Source organism: Daucus carota, chromosome 5 (assembly GCF_001625215.2).
Source record: "Daucus carota subsp. sativus chromosome 5, DH1 v3.0, whole genome shotgun sequence".
Taxonomy (NCBI): Eukaryota; Viridiplantae; Streptophyta; class Magnoliopsida; order Apiales; family Apiaceae; genus Daucus; species Daucus carota.
Window position 1 is genome coordinate 43,898,960 of NC_030385.2, and position 24,914 is coordinate 43,923,873.

The following is a 24,914-nucleotide window of genomic DNA, read 5'->3' on the forward strand; positions in this document are numbered from 1 at the left end:
ACAGTTCAGTGGTCTCATCAGAACCTTTGACCGAATCTTAGACGTTCAGCAGCCTCTCTCCTCTTTTCATTTTACAGTTAACACCACTTTATTAAAAGCAGCAGCATGGCATTTGCCGATGTCCAATGAAACCAACAATCCACCAAACCTTGGTTTTATAAATTTATATTAACCCTTGTTTTCCCCAATTTCTTGTTACACTATACAGCTTGCTCTTGCTGATCAATGTTTATAAAAATTTTGGGAAGAATAAATTATGGAAATTGAAATGACATGAAGTTTTAAAAAAAAAATACTTGGGGGCAATGATTTGATTATTTAGTTAGAATAAAGTTTTTCTTGAATTGTGAGTTTAAGATTTAAGATAACGCCCTGGAACTACTGGTGATTATACAAGGTGAATTTAATTTAAAATTAAAAAGAAAACAAGAGGAGAGAGACTGCGTTTAAACTTTTTTTTGGACATTTAATATTTTAAAATTTTAACAGGTTGTATCATGCAAATATAATTTCTTTTAAATCCATCATGGTAACGTCTTTCAAAATTCTTTGATAATAAGTGAAATTCTTAAAAAATATAATTTTATCTAAATAAAATCAGTTTCAATAACAAAAAATTCAAATTTATTTTTATCTTCAAGGAAAAAGAAAATTAATTTAATTATATCAATATTTTTTAAAATTGAGTTGGGAATATATGTTTTCTTAAGATATTTTACAAGCTTTCTTCTTTTTAGGAAAATAAAGATGTAAACTCTCTCTCGCTATATTTGGGAATTGGGACAATAATCCACCCCATATACATACATCCATTGATGTGTATATAACCAAGAAAGAAAGCAGCCCTTCATAAAAATTGCGTTCTTGTTTTAAATTCATCTGGGACATTGTTAATTTCATCCCACCTAGATCGGATCCATTTCTCTCCCACCCGTCTCAATTTCCTCATTAAAAATCTCATTTTTATCCACTTTCTTGAACCCCCAAATTGAAGAACACCCATGAGCTAAAACCCAATTGAATTCTTGCCAAGATTGGATTTTGATCAGGTGGGTCTGTTTGAATGGGGAATTTAACCTCAAATGTTGCCGCAAAATTTGCTTTTTTCCCTCCTGAGCCTCCTACTTATAGTGTCCGTACGGATGAAGAAACAGGGAAGCTGACGTTTACTGGGCTCACACCTGATAAGAATGCTGATGTGCATTTGCTGGAGACAAAGGGGGGGAATACGGTGGTGGCTACCTTTTGGAAACACCCGGTTGGGAGATTTACCCTTTTGTATTCTCATGGGAATGCTGCTGATTTGGGCCAAATGCAGGAGCTTTTTATTGAACTTAGAGCTCATCTTCGGGTCAATATTATGAGGTACATATGTATTATGATTGAGATTATGCGATTCTCGATATGGTTATTGGGGGCCAATGGTGATGTTTCATTGATGAAATTGAGTTTTAGGATTTTTTTTGTTTTGTTTTTGGAATAAATGATGATTATTCTTAATGTTTATCAGCATATGATCATGTGTCAATATTATGAGGTATATATAAATTTGTACATATGCATGTTTCTGTAATCTACTGATTTGATCATGATTATGCAATTCTTGATATGGTTAGTGTTGTTGGGAACCACTGATGATGTTTTGTTGAGGAAAGTGGAGATTTTAGAATATGGATGCTGATTGTGCTTTAATGATTATCTGCATATGATTTTGATGATTTTTTGTTGATAACTTGATATTGATGTTGTTGACATGGGTTTTGGTTGTTTGGATGATACTTAATCTTTTGTTTATAATATAAGCTTTCCGTGTGTTCTGACCTAATTAACTTCCAGATATGACTTAATTCCTGTTAAATAGTTGGTGTGTATTGTCATATTAATTCAATGGTTTGTTGATTAGTTGATAATGTTCGTGTTCTTCTGTTTTCTGGTCTCGTTGTTGTGTATATTTGTCTATCTCTTGTATGTGTTGTGTGCTCATCTTTGCTTCAGATTGAATGATGCATAAAACAGGCAATTCATATTTCTACCTAAACATATTTCTCTACTGCAGCTATGATTATTCAGGGTATGGAGGGTCCACTGGTAAGGTATGGTTAAATAAGATGACTTTTCCTTTAATGTTCTTGTGCTCATTATGACTGTAGCTTATAAGGTTTGAATTTGGGTAGCCCTCTGAGTTCAACACATACTATGACATAGAAGCTGTGTACAACTGTTTGAAGGACGAATACGGAATTAAGCAAGAGGATGTGATTTTGTATGGCCAATCTGTTGGAAGTGGACCCACATTACACTTGGCTTCTCGTCTGCCAAGGTTAAGAGCCGTTGTTCTGCATAGCGCCATTCTTTCGGGAATACGTGTTTTATATAATGTTAAATTGACATTTTGGTTTGACATATTTAAAGTGAGTTTTCTAAGGTTCTTAATCTAATATCTTCTATTTCATATATTTTGTGTTTTGTCTTATGTTGAGTACTGATGGTCACTATTTGTGTTTGCAGAATATCGATAAGATACGACATGTTACCTGTCCAGTTCTAGTAATACATGTGAGAAAATACCCTCATTCTTTCTTCCAATCTTAATATGTTATGTTATTCTGTATCATTTATTATGAGTTTCAGCATTAATGCTTTGATGGATATCTTCTATTTTATGTTTTTTTTTTGTCTCCTTTTAAGTTTATTGTTATGAGTCTCGTGGGTCAATTTTTAGGTAATATGTACTCAGATGGATTCAAGAGGTGTTTGGGGGTGGGAGTGGGGTATAGAAAGACTGATTGTTAACACTTAACAATCATAGTAGTGAATTGACATTGAAACAACTATTTTAGTGGGCAGGCATTCTGATCTGTTACAAACTTATCATATATATTTGTTTTATTTTATTGCTTTTAAGGTGTAATGGGTAATGACTCCAATATTTCTGTTGCTTTAAAAAACTTGTAGTTCCTTAGGGATGATGAAATAAATTTCATATTAACTGATCTAAAAATGTCAATAAAAAAAATACCTCTGCAATGGTTGTACCCAAAACTACATAAGCCTTACCTTGTTTATGCACATGTAAGTTACAATATCAGGACTCCTACCTTTAATAATTGCCTTAGTGCAGTTCTTTTTATAGGTATTGTTTATGTCAAGTAAATCTTATATTTGTTCTCCGAGAGAAGATATTCAACTCTATCCTCCCTTATAGGGGTGTTCTCGGATTGGTTTGGTCTGGGTATCTTACTTTATCAAACCAAACCGGTGTAAAGTTTTTTTTTTTTAAAACCAAAACAATCCACCTAGGAACGGATTGATTTGGTTCTGAAGCAATTCATGTAAGAACAGATTGATTTGGTTCCGAACCACAGTTTGAATTTATAGGTTTATGCCTGTGCATGCAAGTGCTTTGCATTTAAGTGACGTTTGTTCAGGAGATTCTTAGTATGTTGCACTTGCACATGTAAGTGCTCCTAATAAGATAAAGCTACACATGGTTGGCTATTGTTTGAAAGACAATATCCTGAGAAGCCCATTGGGTTGTCCTTACGACACATTGCTGGGAATCAATAGCATCTGGTAAAGTTCTGAAATTTTCAATTAAGAGTCAATTTGAGGAAAAAACAAAAACTGAACATGTAAAGGAGGAAGAAACTAGTGCCATGTCTTGATGAACTTGTTTAAAATAATTTGTTATGGTTGTGATATCATTGACAGTTGTTTGTTTTGTCTAGTATAGTTATCTCTCTTTTACCTGGATTTTATTTCTGACTATTATGATCATAAATATGTTCATAGGGAACAAATGATGAAACTGTCGACTTCTATCATGGCAAGCGATTATGGGAACTTGCTAAAGATAAATATGACCCACTATGGGTAAAGGGGGGAGGACATTGTAATCTTGAAACTTATCCAGAGTACATAAAGCACTTGCGCAAGTTTATAAATGCAATGGAGAAACTATCATTCACGAGGCGAAGCAAACGACAGAGTTCAGACCCAGGTTTATCAGAATCAAAGCACAACAGGTGCTTGACGTTTGGAAGATGATATCTTTTCTTTCTTTTCTACATTTGACTTTTAAGAGTGATGCACAGAATAGCTGGATCTTGCTATTTGCATTTTCCTGGGTGAAATATGATGCTTCTTGCTGCATTGCCGCCCCTTTTTCTTCGCAAGCTGGTTCAGGTGATGCTCTGATTTGATCCAAATCCTCCTCAGTTAAAGCAGATTTTGAACTAGAGAGCAACTGTGATTATCTTCATGTTCTCTGTGGCAGTGTGTACGATTCATAGAATGTTCTAGCTCAATTCATAGACTTCATCTTCATTTCATGTAAATTAATAAAGTCTAGTAGCCCTAGTTTCCACTGTAATGTACATTGCTTTATGATAAATCTTATGATTACAGTTTAGCCTTTAGGGATCTTTGTGTCTTTCATCCCTCTGCTCTCCGCCTCTCCCCCTCTACTAGTTTTCGAGATCTCCGCTATATGCCACTTTTTAATGAAAATCCCTATTTTCATGTTTCCTTTTCATTCTAAATGTCCCTGCAAATTACCTTAAAGCTTTAGATTCTTGAAATGGTTATGGAAACTGCCCAGTTATTCTTGGCCTTAAACTTGAATTCTCAGGAGCTGACCAAACAGGCGGTTCGAGCCGTGCCGTGCCGGTTCAATGACGGGTCGTGCTTGTTCCGTCCGTGCCCGGCACTGCTAAGCCTGTAACCAATGCATTGCATGTCAGTTTGTCAGAATGAGTAATGCTGAATCTGAACTTGCTGAATGAGTGATACAAAGACTACAGACATTAGAATAACAAGTCAGCTGTCATGTTTTCTACCATACAATATGATGTGTAAGCTGTTTTCTCCTACTTGGGTGGCTAATATGAGCTTGATGTGTTTGCTGAGGCCCCTACCGAATTTGACACGCAAGTTAAAAAGCCACATTTGCAGCTTGGTGAGGCCAAGTTTTGTTAGTAAACAACTTATTTGCCGGATACAATGGGATATGTCTCCTCTTTTCTTTCACATGGGTCGGCTATCTGCTATCCTCTGTAAAATAATACTCATATTCATAATATATATATATTTTTTATAGTTAAATATACTTCTTAGAAGGGGTAACGGGACAACTGATACTGACCCCTTTTAACTTTTTTTTTTTTAGTATTATACATATTTTTAGGTTGTAAAATTGAAATTGATCCCCTTAATTTTTTTTGACCCCTCTTAATTTTTTTTTAAAAAAATTGACTCCCCTTAACTTTATAGTCAGATCCTCCCCTGTGTGTAATCTCTTCATCGTTGATAAGATTCAAGATTCGAACCCAACAAAAACTCTCAAACGGGTTCGGAGTCCGCATGCATATTATTTACATTATTATTGTATAATATAAGATATTATTATTTTCGTCTCAACCATATATGGTTTTCTTTTGTCATGTCTAAATTACTCCCTATTTTTAAATAATTGAACTTCTTGGCATAATTTTGTAGAAAACATTGACCATAGTTAAATTTATTACTTATTTTCAATTCTTTCATAAATAACATATTTAATGAAATGTTTATACTCACAAAAAATATTAAACAATGAATAATGACATGCTTTAACACTAGTTATAATTTTAAGATATTAAATACTAAATTATACCAAACTACACAACTATTTGTATATTCAGTTATATTATCAAGTATAAACATTATAAGCACGGGACTATGCATAATAAAATTATAGTGATAACATATATATACCACTCTAGTTAAAATTTAGTCCCCATTTAAGAGATTTTTATAAGCTTTCCAACTTACAAATTTGTTACTTACAAATTTGTTAGCTTTTGGTTAGCTGCAAACCCGGATCCGAACATGTACCCGTTATAGTAAGCATCGGGCAATGCATTAGGCTTAGCCCGTTATTTGTGTTTAAAATTGAAAGTGCGAACTTCGAAAGGTCGCTTTCTTAAATAACCTCCCACCTCAGTTTAAATATATACACTTGATGAATATAAATCTAGTATTTATATTTTGGACATAAACACATGTTTATTTATGTTGCATTAACAACATATGCAATTGATGTCCAAACAATGTCACTATAAACAGGACCCCTCATGTTATATGTTTTTTATAGTTGATACCGATGTGCAGAATAACTACTAACACGTCAATGTCTGTAAGCCGTTGTTTCAATAATCAATAAATAGACATATACTCCTGGCAATAATAATAAATAAAGTAATATTAATAATTTATTATTTAACTGAGATCACGTTTTATGTAAAAACATGAAAATATTGAGAATATTATTGTTCTTATAAAATATTATAATATTAAAAAATGAAATGTTTATAAAATAATTGTTTTGCACTGAACTCACGTACAAACTGTTTCTCGATTGAATCAATGTATTTAATATATATAAATATAATTAATATCTAATTTCTTGATAAGTGATTATTATAACAAACCTAAAAAATTTATTTATAAAATAGAACATTGTGAATGTGGCGAGCTTCCTGAGTGTTCTAAAAATTATCGGTTTATTAAAAAATTTCTGATGAATTCTTAAATATTTTATCAATTTATGACTACTCTTTGATTTGACTAATTTTTTATAAATTAGATAGATCAATCGATTATTTTAAAGAATAAACTTCATAGTTGTGTCCAAAATTTACACTGATTTTCAAAATATTGGCTAGAATTTCAAATTCTCATAAAGATAGCCAAACTTTGGCTCCGCTTTTTTAAAGTGCCACACTTTTAAAAGCGGAGCCAAAGTTTGGCCACCATTTTGAGAATTTGAAACTCATTTTATCTTTCGTCATTGGTATGTAACGGAGTCACACTTTTAAAAAGCTGAACCAAAATTTGGTCATCTTTCTTAAAATTTGAAATTCTTATCAACATTTTGAAAATCGATGTAAATTTTGTTCACAACTTTAAAGTTTACTGATTTTTAATTTCCGATTTCTAGATCTCGTCCCTCTATCCAAGAAAAATGGATTACTATTAAGTATTAACGATCAGGACCATCGCCGGGGAGTGGTACATAAATCAGTTGAGCCAGCAATAATAAAGTAAGGTGCTCCGCCTTATGGTACCGGGCCGAATGATACCTTGCCGTGCTCCATGCTATTTTGACTCGCCTTTTCTCTTTTATTTATAATAAAGTCGGTTGACATGTATTTCTTTTCAAGTTCTCGTTGTTAAATTGCTAACACGTTATAATAATCTATTCTTTCTACGTTTTTTCTAAGGATTTGTTTAAAATCTAAATTAAGAGGATCCGTGATTAATTTTTAGCCTAGAGAAAGAATATTCAATTTTTTAGGGGGGGAGGGAATGATTTTCTCAAGCCGTATTATCTTTTAAACCAAGACTGTTCTTTGTTTTAACTTTGACATAATCCATATTAAAATTGTAAAAGAATCAAATATTCATTACATTTGCTCATATTTACTTTAATTTAAAATTCCCACACTCGATTCTACATACTGGCGAATTCAAATTCGAATCATATTAGCATTCAATTTACATATTCGTCTGTATTAATTAAACTTTTATCTGAATTTATAGCCTTAAGATAACATGCATTTAACAATTTTAATAATTATTAATTTCGTTTCTAAATGCAAGAAGACCAAATAAATTTAACAAGATTCTCAACGATCCTCGTCCACATACTTAGTTTCTCAGACAAAGAGACTAGAGGACATGAGAATATTCTCGCTTTTTCGCTAATAGTGCGTTCTCACGCGGACAACCATAAATAAATGTTTATTTAAATGTGTAAAATATTATATCCAAGTGATTCTGTTACACTTAAAAGTTAAATCACTGCAATAACTTTAGACATCGTCAAGGGGGCGTGCAAGCGATAATTAGTTGTCAAAATTAAACTTGTTAGTATTAAATTATTTTGAGTCAGAAAATAAAATAAAATGAGTCGTCTTGTTTTGTATGTATGGTAATGTATGTAACTGTCACACTGTTCCCAGCTGTAAGTATTCCACTGTGAGCAATACAAAATTTTGATATTGTCAGTTTTTCACATGGATGAGCTTTGGATATGGACATATTATCATCTCAACCGAAATGAGGACCAAAAAAATGGAGAAATCGCTTTGTGATTCAGTTGGGAGATTCCTTGCAAATGGGTTTTTTCGAAATTTATGATATACAAAATAAGAATTTATTTAAGAGATTACTAAGCTTAATTATTAAATTTTACGAGCACCTAATTGGGAAATGGGTTGTTTCGATTCGAGAACGCGTGGCTTACAGAACCGTTATGCAAGTTCATTGTGAGAGATACATGGGAAGCAGAGGTGGATGCGTCTATTCTACAGAAGGTGAGAACTTGTGGTGACAATCTGAGTTTGTGGGGGAAAGAAGTCACGGGCTGTTTTGGTAAAAGAATTAAAGAATGCAAGTTTAGACTTAAACAGCTTCGAAACAAAAGAGATCAGGAATCTGTGCTTGAGTATGAAGAGTTAAAAAAGCAGCTATTTTTAATTCTCGATCAAAAAGAGATCTTTTGGCGCCAGAGGTCCAAACAATTATGGTTGCAAGCAGGCGATAAGAATACAAAATACTTCCATGGGGCTTGTAATAGTAGACGTCGAAGCAATATGATCCACAGGTTGAAGGATGAAGCTGGAGAATGGATTGATTGGCAGAATGGCTTGCAGAACCTTATCACCCAGTTTTATACTGAGTTGTTTACAGCAGCGAATACGAATCATGTGGAGGTAATTGAAGCTGTTTCACAGTCTATTACGCAAGTTGATAATATGGAACTGTTGCAGGAAGTAACTAAGGATGAGGTTAAATTGGCTCTCTTTCAAATGCACCCTGACAAGGCGCCTGGTCCCGATGGTATGACGCCGGCGTTTTTTCAAAAACATTGGGAGATAGTAGGAGATGACATGTTGACAATGACCAGACATTTTTTCAGTACAGGGGAAGTGCTGCAGGACCTAAATGCTACAAATATTGTTCTAATTCCGAAGAAAAAGAATCCTACAATGGTGAGTGAGTTACGGCCTATCGCATTGTGTAATGTTCTCATGAAGGTGATTACAAAAATATTGGCTAACAGGATGAAGAACATGGTAGAAAAGGTGGTCTCTGAGTCTCAAAGTGCGTTTATTCCTGGCCGCTTAATCTCTGATAATATCATGGTCTCTTATGAAATAATGCACTACTTAAAGAAGAAGAAAATTGGCAAGGATGGATATATGGCCTTAAAACTCGACATGAGTAAGGCATATGACAGGGTGGAGTGGGACTTTCTGAAGGCGATCATGCGGAAAATGGGGTTCTCTGATTGGTGGGTTCATCTAGTTCTGCAGTGTGTAACTACAGTTTCTTATTCTATTGTCCATGGAGAGCATGAAATGGGGCCTATTTATCCAAGTCGAGGGATTCGACAAGGTGACCCTTTGTCACCTTACCTATTCATTATTTGTGCTGAAGGCCTCTCCTCTTTGATTCGAAAATATGAAGCTAAGCAATGGATTCGAGGGATAAAAATCTGCCGGAAAGCTCCGATCATATCACACATGTTTTTTGCTGATGATAGCTATTTGTACTGCAAGGCTGGTACAGATGAGGCACAAAAAGTCTTAGAGTTGCTGGAAATCTTTGAGCGAGCTTCAGGACAAAAGGTGAATAAAAGTAAATCTTCGATTTTCTTCAGTGCAAATGTGATCCAGTATAACAAGGATGGAGTTTGTAGTTTAATGCAAATGGCTGAGGCTAACGAGCATAGCACGTACCTGGGGTTGCCCAACATCCTGGGTCGTAATAAATCTGCCATTTTGGGGTACTTAAAGGAGAGAGTCACTGCAAGAATAAAAACATGGGATGGTAAATGTATCTCGCGTGGGGGTAAAGAGATTCTAGTAAAGTCAGTGGCTCAGGCATTACCCTCTTATGCCATGAGTGTCTTTTTATTGCCGTTAGAGATTACCAGAGACATTGAAAAAAGCATCTCTAAGTTCTGGTGGGGCTCTTCTCAAACCAGTACTTCGAAGATTAGTTGGATGTCATGGGAGCGTATGGCTAAGCATAAATCTGCAGGGGGAATGGGCTTCAGGAATTTCCGAGATTTTAATCTTGCTATGCTAGGTAAGCAAGGATGGCGTTTTATTATAAATCCTGACAGTCTCGTATCGAGGTTGTACAAAGCAAAATATTTTGCAGATGGTGATTTCTTTCAAGCGAAGATTGGAAACAGCCCAAGTTTCATTTGGAGGAGCATAATTGAGGCTAAGCAAATGCTTCTTGAAGGGGTCAGGTGGAGAATAGGTAGGGGAGATAGTATTCAGGTGCTGAATCAACCATGGCTAATGGAAGATACTAATCCATTCATCACTTCCAGGTCTCAGTTTTTGGAAGGAAAAACTATTGATTCTTTTATTGTCGCGGGGCAAAGACAATGGGATGTGAACTTGGTTCGTGGAAATTTTAATGTGAGGGATCAGGATTGCATCTTCAATATCAGATTGAACAGCACTGATAATGCGGACATGATTTATTGGCGGTTTGAAGAGTCAGGACTGTATTCTGTTAAGAGTGCCTACAAGCATTTACAGTTTCAAAAACGTCAATGGACCCTGGAGGATAATAGCAGTCTGTGGAGGAAATTGTGGCGTATCAAAGCTCCACCAAAGTCTCTCAACTTAATGTGGCGAGCCTTATCACAGTGCCTTCCAACACTGTCTCAACTTCAAACTAAACATGTACCTGTACAGAGTAATTGTCCGGTTTGTAAGATTGCAGCTGAAACCATTATGCATACCTTGGTCAACTGCCCAGTTGCAAGACAATGCTGGTGTGTGGTGTTACCAGGCAAGCAATGGGATGACCAGATGGAGTTCATGAATTGGGTTCAGATGATCTTTGATTCAGAAAACATCTCAAAGTGTGCTGAAGTGGTAATGGTTTGCTGGACCATCTGGCGAGCAAGAAATGATTTAGTGTGGAACCAGAAGTATACAAGAATCAACAAAATAGTTGCTGAAGCGATGCAACACCTTACACAGTGGAATATTGCCCAAAGTAGAGTAACATTGCCCAGTCTCCAGCCGATTGGTGAAGGAGATGGTGCTGTCGTTTGGGTTCGACCTTCAACAAATGTAGTTAAGGTGTCAGTAGATGCAGCTGTGTTTGAAGATCAGAATGCGTTTGGCTTTGGACTGATTGCTCGAGGTTCGAATGGTGCTCTCATTACAGCAAAGTCCGTTCTCCACACACATTTGGTGTCTCCAGTTCTTGCAGAGGCATTGGCTATAAAGGAAGCTCTGAGTTGGATTGATATGATGCAGTGGCCTCAAACTGTTCTGGAGTCAGATTGCTTGGTGGCGATTCAAGCCATTCGAAGTAATACTCCAATGAGGTCACAGTTCGGTGGGATTATTGAGGAGTGTCGTAGCATGTTGAAACGACTTCACAAAGTTTCTTTGTTTTTTGTTAAACGATCTGCGAATATGGTTGCTCATCAGCTAGCTAGAGAATCATATAATTACCCTGATCGTAGTTTTGACGGGAGGACTGTTCCTGTTTCTATTCAAAATTGTATTGAGTTGGATTTGAATGAATAAAACCACCAGCTTTTGTCAAAAAAAAATAATTGGGAAATGGGTTTGAGAGTGGTTGGAAAATATATAAAGCAACAATTCCATGGTCAGAGATTAAAAGGCTTTATTCTCGTCTAATTTTCATCATTTTATTATTATTATTTTATACATGTTAGTTTATTATCTTAAATTTGTTATTTTATTATTAGTGGCTCATCTTGAATTTATTCAGAATTATGCATAAATCTTTTATTTTTAAGTGGAAATTTTTTAAACTTATAAATGATTATTATTTAATATCTATTTTTAAAAGAAATTTTGAAATAGAAGATAATTGAACTTAAAAATCTTTATTTAATCGCGCTACATACATGTGTAATAATTGTGATAGATCTGGATATAATTACGCTGAATAATCTACAAGAATATCTTCTTCCTTCTGTTCGAAATCAAAAATGCGAAATATACATACTAAAATGAGTAAAATCTTAAACGGTAATTTTTAATTAAAATTATTCATATTAATAATGAAAAAATCTTCTGTAATCATATATTTTTTAAAATAAAAAATAAGAAAACTGAATCCTAAACTCGAAATGATTTGATCGAATATATAACCTACGCAGGCTTTCCCTGACACGGCGTGGCCCCTGCAAATTCGATTACCTGCGTTTGACGTGTCAAAATCAACAAATCAGACACAAACAAAAGGCCGATGGACCCCACATGCTGTACTTGACATCCAATCAGAATCCGAAACGTGGAGGAATATGGTACCTCAATATAAATCTGTACTTGAAATTTTGTTACTGACAACGTGAGACCATCGTAACTTAAGCTAAACTGACCACTACTCCATTTCTTTCACCCTAATTATTGCTGCTGTGTGATCGTATTTACTTTTCGAGATCTCCTCCATTTCTAGATATTTATGTCCACTATTTCTTTCTTTTTTTCCCCCTAGTATTTTGTTGCATTTTTAGAATGCTGTAGAGTGTTGTACTTGTATCCTAGATAACTTTGTTTTATGAACTAGTGCGTTGTTATTGTGACTTGGTGGTGGTGCTAAATGCTAATGCGTGAATTATTGTCAACTTTCGATTAGATTATTGTAATTTGGAAACAAAGAATTGTTTTGCCGTATTTTTTGACTAATGGTACCGTACGTGTATCTTTGGGTTTTGGGTTGTGCTTCGTGTTCGTGTTCGTGTCTATATGGATGGGATGAATGATTTCTTTTGATTTAATTAATTTTGAATTTGTCTGATTTTGAGATTTGTATACTGATTTATGCATAATTAAATATATTAATGTGTAGTTCGTTTTTTGAAACTAGTAGTCAGACTGATTTTCTACATTAATTTAGTGTATCTTTGTGATGAGATTTGATAGTAAAATCTACGTTAACATCTCGTAAAATTGAAAAATAGTATTTTTTCAGAAAATGGGGTGACCAATTCTGAGCTAAAAATTACTGTTTGAAAAATTATTTCAAATTTATCAAATAATTTTAAACATATTTCTTAAGCAAAAACGATACCTATATATATAAGCTGCATAATGACTCAACCCACCTTTTTTAATCTCAATACTTGTGCGTGGTCTCTATTTTTTGTGCTTCTTAACTTCAAATACACGGAATATGTATTTTTCTTTTACTAATTGTCAACTTTGACTTGGTTTTAGTTAATGAATTTAATACAAGGGACCTATATTTACAAGAAAGCGAAAATTGACGTACGAAGAAAAGAAAGTAAAATTCAGTCAATATGTATGCATGCCATGATCGAAATACTAATAAAAAATATATATTTCAAATAAATACATTGCATGCCTCATAAGATGTCAATAAATTTTAGGATAAAATAATCCGGATAAGATGTCAATTAATTCTAAAATTGCATCTTTATCGGCCTTTCATTATCCTATCTGTTATTTGCCAAGAAAGGAAAACAAACACAATAGAAACATCCACAATATTAACATGATAGGCAAAATATCTTGCAAAATATTGATTGTCATTTATTTCTCATGAAACTATATAATAAAAGTTTTAGATATAATTATGTACTTGGACCGTAAAAAAAACATAAAAAGAAATTTAATTTCACATGTTTTGAAAAATGAATTAAGCAACTTAGCATTTATTTCATAAAAATTATGCCACTTTCCAAATTTATGAAAAGATTTATTTAATGGAAGATACTGTACAAAGAAAGGTACTGTGAATATATGATTAGCATTTATAGCCTAGTAATCAAAAGATTCTATGTTAAAGATTTTGACTATAACCTGGCATCTCATTCCAGCACATACTAATTAGAATATTATTCTTTCCTCAATTAGCTTTATAATTGACTTCATTCACTTAATCTTGGTTCTAAATTAGACCATGTTTTGAAAACACCCTCTTATAACTGAAAAATTAAGATTAAGATATCATGATTGATTCGTGGAATCATTTGAAATATAATCATGGGATTAGAGTAAATCTTGAAATAAAATGAAGGGTCAGGATTAATTTAGATTTTAAGTAGACCATGTGGTCTTGAATACACTTCTAACTTGTGCATGTCTTTGCCTTGTAGTACTAGTTATTACACAAACATATGAAAAAGTCCTCCAGCAGGGTACTTGCAAAAGCTCAATTATAGCATTATTATATGTGGAGTATACATGTATATGCAATGTATTTATGTTAGTGGCATAATATTGGAAAGGGTTTCATTTTAGTAAAGGAAAGTAAAAGACAAGGGAGAGAGGGGAAGAGATGGAGAGAGATGGAGAGAGATGTGATGAGTAAAATAGTATATGATTGGTTGTAATTGTTGGGTTGAAGCCATTCACTCTGCTCTGGCCATCACCATCATTGTCAATATGTACCTCTTCACTTACTAAAAGTCTTTATCTGTCTCTGCAAAAACAATCCTTCTTTGATCTCCTTTAATTCTTTATTCAAGACTTATATTTTCTTTTGTGGGGTTTTGTGATTCTTGAAAAAGATTGAAGCTTTAGTGCTAAAGGCCTGATCTTTTTCTCCACCATCTTGTTCTGCTGCAAAATTTTCATCTTTGTCTTTGTTTTTCTGGGTTTTAAAGATGACTGTTGAGGAAACAAGAGCAAGTTCTGGGAATGATTTTGATGATTTTCCAAAGGGTATGCGTGTTCTTGCTGTTGATGATGACCCTACTTGTTTGAAGTTGTTAGAAGGTCTCCTCAGGAAATGCCAGTATCATGGTTAGATTCATTGTTCTTTGGCTTTCTTTGCTCTTTCTACATGTATATGTTTATGTATTCATCTTTAAAAGTTTCAAGATCTTGAAATTGATTTAATATTTTTGGGGGTCTGTTCTGTGATTTCATCTTGAGCTTCTGATCTGATTAGTTTTTCTTACCAATCAGTCCTTCTGATTGGATTTTGGCCATCAAATTTATAGTATTAATGTGAATTCTTGTGAAATGTTGAAAACGTGTCCTTGATGATGTTTACAATTCAAGAGAAGTTGTTATCTTGATTTAAGTACAAGCCTGGACATAACTAGTGTTGACCAAGCTTTATAGGGCTTTGTTATCATTCAACACAATTATTACTTATCAGTTTGTATATGTGTTTCTCAATCATTTCAATTAACAAGTTACTACTGTTCATGCTATTACATGAGTCATGACCAATCATGTATTTGTATTGATAGTGTTTTCTGAGTTCTATGAGATTTTAAATAATAGTAATGCTATTACTAATTGCCATTTTGCTTTATTTTCCGTCTGTAGACTAAGGCGTACTTTTACTGCTGCACATTTTTAATTTGGTTCACAGAAACCTGTTATTTGCTGAAGAAGTCTTCTTATTGCTGTTCTCTGCTTTTGCAGTTACACTTGCAAATCAGGCAAGAATAGCATTGAATATGCTTCGAGAAAACAGAAACAGATTTGACCTGATTATTAGTGATGTGCACATGCCGGACATGGATGGTTTTAAGCTACTGGAGCTTGTTGGACTTGAAATGGACCTTCCTGTTATTAGTAAGTCTGAATTTTTCATGGCTCCCATATAGGTTATTCTTTGATTTGTCTAGTTTAAAATGATACTGTCTGAATATTTAGATAGATTTTGTAATTTAAATTAGTTTACTGTGCTGTATTTACCAATAGTTTGTCAATATAAGTGGTATATTTCTTTCATTATAATCTACTGACATGTGAATCTGCCTCAGTGTTGTCGGCAAACAGTGATCCTAAACTAGTAATGAAGGGGATTACTCATGGTGCTTGTGACTATCTTGTAAAACCTGTTCGAGTTGAGGAACTCAGAAACATATGGCAACATGTGGTCCGAAAGAAGGTTGACCCTAAGTCACGGGACAAGTCCAACTCTTCTTATGATAGAGATCAGCAGGGAAGTGAAGGTGGACAAGGACCTGCTGTAACTGGTAATGTAGACCAGGATGGAAAATCAAGTAGGAAACGTAAGGATGATGAAGAAGAAGATGAAGAGAATGACCAGGATGATGTCGACCCATCAGCACAGAAGAAACCTCGGGTAGTATGGTCTATAGAGCTTCATCGGAAATTTGTAGCAGCTGTTAATCAGCTAGGCCTTGAAAGTAAGTCCTTTAGCTCCCAAGGAGTCAGTATCTTGTGTAATCAATATGGACCTATTGATTTAAGCGCACTCATTGTTTGTTATAATGCAGAAGCTGTTCCAAAAAGAATTCTTGATCTTATGAACGTTGATGGGCTCACAAGGGAAAACGTAGCTAGCCATCTTCAGGTGCTAACCATACCTCCTTAATCTAGTTATAAGCATGATTCTAACACCAGTAGTAGTTATGAATTGTACATTCTTAGACAATTTGACCTTGTATATTCTACATACCATATTAATATCAGTAGGGATCATTACAGTTAAAGTCAAAGGTTATTATTCCACTTTACCTTGTACTTGTTAACTTCCTTTCTGATTCTTTTTGCAACGCGGGGGTGCAATCAGGTCTTCTCCTTGGAGTTCATTAGGCAGCTAAACTTAAAATATCGCCACCTTCATCATATATTGTTGACTGTTAAAGACCAAAAGAGTAAAGATTACAATATATAATGTACTTGTTGTAAAATAAACATCTATAAGGCTATAGCTTAATTAAACTATTGCTTTACTTCGTTAAATTTCCGCGTGATATACTATCAGAAGCAAAAAAGAGGGGCATGTTGGGGATCATTCCATCAGTGAGTGATGTTTAATGCATAAAGAAGAGTTGACAAACTTAAATAACCTTCTAAACCATAGTTCTTCATGAATAAATTCTCGATATTGATTGAGTTGAAGAATCTCTTATGTGGAGTGTATTTAATTAAAGGATAAGCCATTTTGCATACCCCTTCCTGCCTTTTAAAGTAGTGTGGCCCTACTTAAATGCCAATCGCAGACCGTGTAAGTTCATTAATTGCAAAAAATAACAAATTTGTTACAACTTTGTGTTTTTTGTTATCATATGCCATGCACCTTAACTTGCCTTCATTGGTGTTACAGAAATACCGACTGTACCTGAAAAGGATAAGTACAGCCGCATCTCAGCAAGCTAATATGGTTGCTGCACTAGGTGGTAAGGATGCCTCCTATTTGCGCATGGGATCTCTTGATGGATATGGAGATTATCGAACTTTAACTGGATCAGGAAGGCTTCCGGGCACCGGGTTGTCCTCTTATGCACCCTCTGGAATGCTCGGAAGATTGAATAGTCCTGCTGGAGTGAGCCTCCGTGGCCTTGCTTCCCCTACTATTATCCAGCCAAATCTTGCACAAAGCCTAAGCAACCCTGCTTTTGGGAAGTTTCAGACAATTGGTTCGCAAGCCCACCAAAACCCAAACTTCTTTCAAGGAATTCCATCGTCCTTGGAGCTTGATCAGTTCCAGCAGACTAAGTCTACTACTCAGGTTGGAGACTTTAGTGCCATAGACAGCCACAGAAGTTTTTCTGCTGCTACTAATAGCTTTGCGGACACGCGAGCTGCAGTGAATTCAAGCAATTTACTAGGTACGGGTCCAAGCAACCCTTTACTTTTACAGGGCAACACACAGCAGATACAGAATGGTCTCGGATTTGTTAATCAGTCCTCTGTCAACGTTCCTTCTTTGACCTCGGATTCTTTTAATGTCGGTACCAGTGGTTCATCTAATATCATGGATGATGGCAGAGGTCAAGAGTGGCCCTTTCAAGTATCAAAGTTTTCATCAAACCCTTTACCGTTAAATGAACCTTTCAATACTGCTCAGATGCCTCCTAACAGCATGATATACAATAGTTCTTCTTCAAGCATACATATTCAGAACTCCCCAATGCAATTTCCCTCTAATTCTACAATATCTGCACCTATTGAAGATTCAAGAGGAGAACACCAAGGCGGGTTGGTTGGTAATTTTGTTCAGAATGTAAACCAATTACCCAATCAAAGATTTAGGCAACATAAACAAGATTACACAAACAACTCAAATAATGCTTTTAGCGCTCTGAGCACACTTTCTAATTCTAATGGTGGCACGACTCCCTTTAGCCAGACTGTGGACCAAGATAATGGGGGCTACAATCGAAGGGTGAACGGAAGTGTTTCTAGTATCATGCAACATGGTGAAACTGAAAAATCACCTATGAACATGAAAATGAGGTCCACTGATGGCTACATTTTGGATCAAACAAAGTCGCATGGTGGTTTGGTTCCTAATAATTATGATTCGTTGGATGATATAATGAATGCTGTAATGAAACGGGTACAAACTTTTTAACCTTCTTTTCTTTTATGTCTCTAATATGCTAGTATAATACATAGTTGGGGATGCCATGATTGATAGAAAGCATGTGATGTGGATTTTAACCTATAGCATCGCTTAAAATTGTGTGGTACAGTTAGCTAAGAATTAATTTCTGTGACTAGTATAATTTAATCTATTAGAAGACATTATGCATAATTCAACTAAAATATATCCTGCATATTGATTCTGCTAAACTGAATGTACGACTACAGAGAAAATCTTAGCAACTGTGGAAACTGTAATATTTTGTTCTTGCATTGCCTCCGTTGTAAATATACTCTGCCATCTCGTGAGGCTTATTGAGATTCTAATCCAGTAACCAAGTTTGTAGTCAGAATTATCACGTGTATGCATATGATTAGTGTTTTTTTTAATATGTATAGTGCGTACTTCTAACTTCTTAAGCTGTAATCTACTAATCTTTTTTTTTTTTTGAAACATGTAATCTACTAATCTTAGTTGATAGGTTTTTTTAGAGAAAAAACATTGATTAACTATCCAAGGTTTAAAATGCAGACGCCACCTGTAGAACGTTAGCTCATTTCAAGTTTTAGGTATATTATAACAAGTTAAAGGTTTCAATTGATCATTCAATACAGATTGTTTTGTGATACTTTCTGTCACACTGTTTCTTATCTTGATGGTTTCGCTTTGTTGCGATGGCTAGTTTGTAAGGTGTAAGTGCTCAGAAAGTTCAGATCTTTTTTCTAGTAACCAACTGGATATATAAGAGATGTGTCTTCAGTCACCTACATGGTAACCACATAAACGAATAGTTTCTGTAGAAGGTGACCATGGTATCCGCTGTTTTGGACTGTTATCATCTAGTTCTATCTGAATTCATCAAAAAATGATCATGGTTTGTCTCAAGTGCATAAATCTGTTATGTGATGCATCATAAAGCATTCATCATCTCATTTATGTCCAACACTCCTTTGTGTTTTGCAACAATCCTTCACCCCCCTCAAGACTAATGCAAAGAATTTTTTACCTTGTGAGACGCAGGAGCAAGACGGGGCAATGTTAATGGAGGGAGAATTCGGACTTGATGCTTACACTTTCGGATCATGTATATAATTTATGACATTTAGTTTCCGAGCTTTTTAGAGCATAGTTTCTCCTTCAGGACTTTGTATCTTTATGTAGGTTCTTTTCAACTAGTACCTGTAGTTCTCTAAATATTATTGGAAGTTTAATTTATGATCACGGTTGGGAAAAGTACTGGTTTTGGTTTATTTTTTCGCCGGAATAGCCTCTCATTATTTCAGAGTGTGCTTTAGTTAGTCTACGATCTTTAAACCTGTCCAGTACATGAAACTGTACTCTATTCTGAAATAAACCCTTATTTTTTTGTAACACCTCCTTAACATCTATAATCAAAAATTTTATAAAAATATGTATTTTTTTTAAAAATAAGCTCTTAATTTTTGGGGTTTTTATGTCCCCAAAGAGGCCTGAAATTGCGATAAATAAACAGAGAAAAACATTTAAAAAAAAAACCAGTGGTAAAAGATGACTGATATGACATGAATAAAGGTAGAAGATCTTGAAAACAAGCAAAAGATGTGAAGCACTTATGCTGAACAGTGTTCATATTACATATCAAAACTGAAGTGTGAGTATAAATAAAAGGGTGTTATTGAGAAATTGTTTGTTATCTATGGTTAAAACACAAAAAGTGAGATACAAAGAGACCACTCCATATAAAATGAAGACTGGCTTTAAAACTAGAAAGTAAAGAGATGACAATTAAGTGTTCTTTTTCCTGTTATTCACTAAGGTTTCGAGAACAAGCAGTTCGAGTAAAAAACAGTTGGGATCAGCAGTCCATTGTCTCCCCTGCAGATTAGATGTCAGAAAAGACGGATGATGATTCTCCCCTGCAGATTAGATGTCAGAAAAGACAGATGATGATTCATAAACATAGAACTTAGTCAAGTTCGATGAGATGTGCTCTTCTTTCAGCAGCTTTCCTCCTCACAAAGATTCCCCACCTCAGAGCAGCTTTTAACTTGAGCCATCCCACAACAGCCTTCCCTGAACTCCGACCACGTTCTTGCTCACACGTGTTATTCACTTGATGCTGTTCATAAGGAATGTTGTAACAGTACGATGTGTCATCAGCATGGCCAAAAGTAGAACCCATACCAAAGTTCTTTAGTAGTTTCTGCATGTCATCACTCTCCAACATTTCAGAACTCCTCAAGCGAATATCTTCAGAGAAAAAGTCTCCAAAACCCTGTCCTTCACGTGCAGCTGACCAATCTCCTGAGATGAAAGATCCACCTACTCCGGAAATTCCAGCTGATCCATAGTCTATGTTACCTGATAAATGAGCTTGTTGAGAACTCATACTTATCCCTTCCACTGTCCCAGACCTTGTGAATGGAAATTCAATCAACTGATGGATTATTTGATTGTTCATTTTATTTTGTTCTTGCGGGATTGGTTCAGAAGGAAGATATTGCTGCCTGCTCTCTGTAGGTGGGTAATAGTGATTGGTGATAAGGTTCTGGTCAGCAGCAGGTGCAATCAGAGCTTGTGTTCCTTTCTTACTCATAGACAAATCATTGAGGACTTTGCCATCGTATTCTACGACTTGATTCCAATTCTCATATGCTCCTTTCACCAGAGCATCCACTAACATCTGTAAATACAATTGCAACTATTCAGTGCACTGCATAAAATATAAGGTTGTAAAATTTTAAAATATCAGAAGGAAAGCTAAAACTTAAGAATAACTTTCCATGAAATGCTGACATACAGACTAAATGAGAGTATAAAGCATGCAGCTGATTAGAATTTTAATGGATCCCTATTCAGCAATTTTGGATCTTTTCAAATTCTGTCATGCAACACATACAATATTTGTTGACAAATAAAATAAAGTAAAACGGTCAAGAAAGAATCCGGGACCTTTTGATTGTGATTGAGTGATTCTAGAGGGAGGAACTGCCCATCTGTAATTAGACCTCTAAGCTCATAGATGTGGTTAAAGACAACACCAGCGCTATGAACTCCATCTGCATAATAGATGTAAAGTTTCCCTCCTAGAACGCATGTCTTGGCATGTTCCACTGTGTTATCCCACATTCTATTTGACATACCACTCCCGAGAATCTACAGTGCAAATATCACATCAAAAAAAATAAAAATCGCAGAGTTTAGTCTTAATGAATCAGTAAAGTATAGGTCAAAAATTTGTAATGAACCACCATACAATTATAACAAACATAGATATGTGGAAAGGCTGAGAGGATTTACATTTCTTAGTCTCTGTGGATCTCTAACAAGAATACGAAGGAAATCTTCCACCGTTATAATTTCGGACTTCATCAACTTCTTATGCAGTGCCCCATCCTTCGCTATTCTATCCAATCTCCAAACTTCATCATGCAAAGCAGGTGGGTAGTGCTTCTTGTATACTGAAGTAATAACAAGACAACATCTATGTTAAATGTCAATGATGAAATTTCAGCCTATTCATACTTCTCTAAACAGAGAAGTAGAACTGGACTAAAAACTATTACAGTGATTTAACCAATAAAGACTTTTCATACTGTCTGTAAAGAAAAACTTACATTCTCCCCTATGATCTTTAACAGCAAAGGCCTCTGTTTTAGCTTCGCGAATCCTGATCCCATCCCAGTTTCCAGGAGCTACTTTGACGCCAAGCCTGAACTTTCTGCTCCTTATCCAACTCGAATTGTCAGTGAAAGTAAGCTCTCCAAGAGTTCCAACCCCTTCCTTTAAAGTTACTTGTAGTTCTCCAGTTAAAAGTGGCCTTTTCCCTTCACGCTCTTTGACCTCATGGCTTTCAAAATGTTCTTCTGTCCACAATTCATCAGCTTCCTCATTAAAGTCTCCTTCAAGAACCACAACATTCAGTTTGGCTGCTGATTCTGGTCCAGTTTGCACAACTCTACCTGTGCTAACATCAAGCAAGACAATATGAATAGCTGCTCCTTGCTCTCCCTCTACTTTCCCACCTGTGAATAGATGAGGTGGCATCCTGGTCCTGCAGTGGAGTTGATAATTCTTTCCTTCTGGACCTTTAATACTTGGCGGCAAAGAGCTGTTGCTGCTAAAATACAACTTCTTAAGTAGCTTGCCATAAGTCAAACTAAATTCAAAATGTAATAGAAATTTTAAAAATCTAAATTATTACAAATCTAAAATAAAATCCGGTTTACCATGGTTACAAGTTTTCAGTAATCTTGGCATGCTTATGAAACAAAAAATTTGACAGTCAAAATACTAATAAGATCTTTAGGAAATTAAGCCTACTAGCAAATTAGCAATGTCTGGAAAAATACTTTATCAGTTGATTAAGTTGTCATATATTCATGCAATGTGAAAGTTACGGTTGTGTCATCATAAGCTCCCAGGTCAGCACTCACTATCAGAAATATGTTTCATTGATAAAATTTCCAACAAGTTCCTCTGGATAACAGTTTCAGGAATATATCCTGTGTTATCTGGACTTTGTTATTGCAATTATCTTAAACAAGTACCAGTAGGAATAGAATATTTACCATAGACCCAAAAAACGGGCTATACATATATATTCTAGAGGTGCAAATTAAGGTAAATAGCTAGCAAAAAAATGAATTATGTAGGCATAAAAAAAGTACCTTTCAATCGCATTGGCGTGGCCCAATTTTGTCAAAGCTCGCTCAATCTCTTCACTTACCTGATATGACATAGCAAAGTCAAGTGTCAAAGAATGCAGACCTCACTATATATACAAATTATTTGTCAGACCCCCAGTCTACAATTAGACTCTTTCTGCAAGGAAATTACTCAATTTCTTTCTGTATTTGCCCACATTTTTTTTTTTTTTTTTTGCCACGGTATTTGCCCACATTTTTAATTAAGAAGAAATTTGATATAGGACTACAAATATATAATTCTACTAGTTACATGGCTAGAATTATTGTAAATATAAAGATCAATCTCAAGACCGAACCATATACCATATGTCAATAATCATAAAAAAACTGTATTCACAACGAACATGAGTCCTCCAATTTATTGTTGTTACTTTGCACATATAAGAAAATATTTCCCATTTTCCACTACAAATTAACACGAGACTCTCTAGTACAACCAAGAGATGACTAATTCTACAACTCACAATTCTGCGGAAGAGAGGCTCCAGGGATGAGCAAAGTCTTTGCAAGCTATCAACCTTCAGAGACTCCACAATCACGCTGTGGAAACAAACAAGTAGGTACTTAGATGAACAAAAAACCCTGAATGCTCATTACATCACTAGAAGTACCAGAATTACACAAAATAGAAGTTCAGCTACAAGTCGATTCTCTTTAAGGTTTATGTGGATGCAAATACTAGGGCATAGAACCTACTTTTAGCTTGAAAAAGGACAATCGAACACATAATTCCAACTTATAGACATTCTAACTTTTACTTAAGGATATGGCAACAGCCTAACAGGGGAGAAAACTCACTGAGACTGGAGATAGATGGGCAACTAGCAGACTATAGAAATCATCTCGAAAAGTACAATCTTTTACCGAGTCAGTTCCAGATGTTATGCCATATAATTAAAAGTCCTACCAATTACAGGACATACATAGGCCATAGCAACTAAATAACAGCCAGAGTCCTAGTTAAACTAAATCCTACCGATGCATCGCACTCAACTAATGGTCTGCCGCATTTAGGGTCTGATTGCTTCTTCTATTATGATTCAAGTATGTATTCTCTATCTCCCACACGCGACACTGATGCCCTAAAAAAACATGGTGATTTTGCTGGCATATCCAATGCTAATAAACTACATATACTACAAACAAACGTAAACATCAACAATCAATTTCAATATTGGATATAACAAAAACCTATACACACAGATATACATACAAACAATAAAACACCAACCTTGCCAAACCAGGTAACTTGGGCCTTTTTGACTGATGCAAACCATCATCTTGATCCTCCCCACCATCATCAAAAGCCCTCTTCTCCACTTTCCTATTATTTCTTGAACTTTCCATCTTTGGAAAGACTTCTCACCCACCCTGCCCTAAACTAGTACAGTACTAATATGTCCCGAAATTAGAAACAACAAAATTGATGACAAACCCTTCAAGACCAAGAAATTTCAAACGAAACACACAGTTTTGACTTATATATCAAATGGGTCACCTCAAATTTTTCAAGAAAAACAAAAACAAGAATAGTTCACTTATAATCTGAAACTTCCAGGTAAAGAAGATCTACAGGCTTATATGGGACATTTAGATCTGTTGACAAATATTATACTCCCTCCGTCCCAAAATAGATGTCACTTTGACTTTTTGCACGTAATTTGATGTGCAAATAAAACATACTTCTATACATTATTTTTCAAATTTTATTTTTCTGAATAAAAGTATAACATCCATATTTTTATTCATAAAAAGAAAATTTGAAAAATAATATATAGACATATGTTATATTTGCACCTCAAATTACGTGAAAAAAGTCAAAGTGACATGTATTGTGGGACGGAGGGA

At 35.0% G+C, this 24,914-nt stretch overlaps 3 protein-coding genes across 4 annotated transcripts; 2 read left to right on the forward strand and 1 right to left on the reverse strand.

The window, feature by feature from the left end:
* Positions 1 to 743: 743 nt before the first annotated feature.
* On the forward strand, positions 744 to 4,437 carry LOC108224099 (uncharacterized). The gene is made up of 5 exons (XM_017398653.2): positions 744 to 1,365; positions 2,057 to 2,093; positions 2,175 to 2,411; positions 2,509 to 2,556; positions 3,793 to 4,437. Exons 1-5 carry the CDS (start codon positions 1,064 to 1,066, stop codon positions 4,045 to 4,047), a joined length of 879 nt encoding a protein of 292 aa, XP_017254142.1. The 5' UTR covers positions 744 to 1,063; the 3' UTR covers positions 4,048 to 4,437.
* A 9,780-nt stretch (positions 4,438 to 14,217) lies between these two features.
* Positions 14,218 to 19,628, forward strand: LOC108223789 (two-component response regulator ARR12). Its single transcript, XM_017398210.2, has 6 exons — positions 14,218 to 14,825; positions 15,459 to 15,611; positions 15,803 to 16,192; positions 16,283 to 16,359; positions 17,116 to 18,351; positions 19,399 to 19,628. Exons 1-6 carry the CDS (start codon positions 14,687 to 14,689, stop codon positions 19,468 to 19,470), a joined length of 2,067 nt encoding a protein of 688 aa, XP_017253699.1. The 5' UTR covers positions 14,218 to 14,686; the 3' UTR covers positions 19,471 to 19,628.
* A 311-nt stretch (positions 19,629 to 19,939) lies between these two features.
* Positions 19,940 to 24,649, reverse strand: LOC108223953 (calmodulin-binding protein 60 F). 2 transcript variants are annotated; one of them, XM_017398435.2, is made up of 7 exons: positions 24,298 to 24,649; positions 23,531 to 23,606; positions 23,028 to 23,086; positions 21,975 to 22,474; positions 21,658 to 21,818; positions 21,310 to 21,513; positions 19,940 to 21,040 (listed from the first exon to the last, which is right to left on the reverse strand). In XM_017398435.2, the coding sequence occupies exons 1-7, from the start codon at positions 24,411 to 24,413 to the stop codon at positions 20,324 to 20,326; spliced, it is 1,833 nt and encodes a 610-aa protein (XP_017253924.1). In that variant the 5' UTR covers positions 24,414 to 24,649; the 3' UTR covers positions 19,940 to 20,323. The 2 variants fall into 2 exon arrangements, with proteins under 2 accessions (XP_017253924.1, XP_017253923.1); XM_017398434.2 differs by having other exon boundaries at positions 21,975 to 22,477; positions 24,298 to 24,613.
* Positions 24,650 to 24,914: the final 265 nt, after the last annotated feature.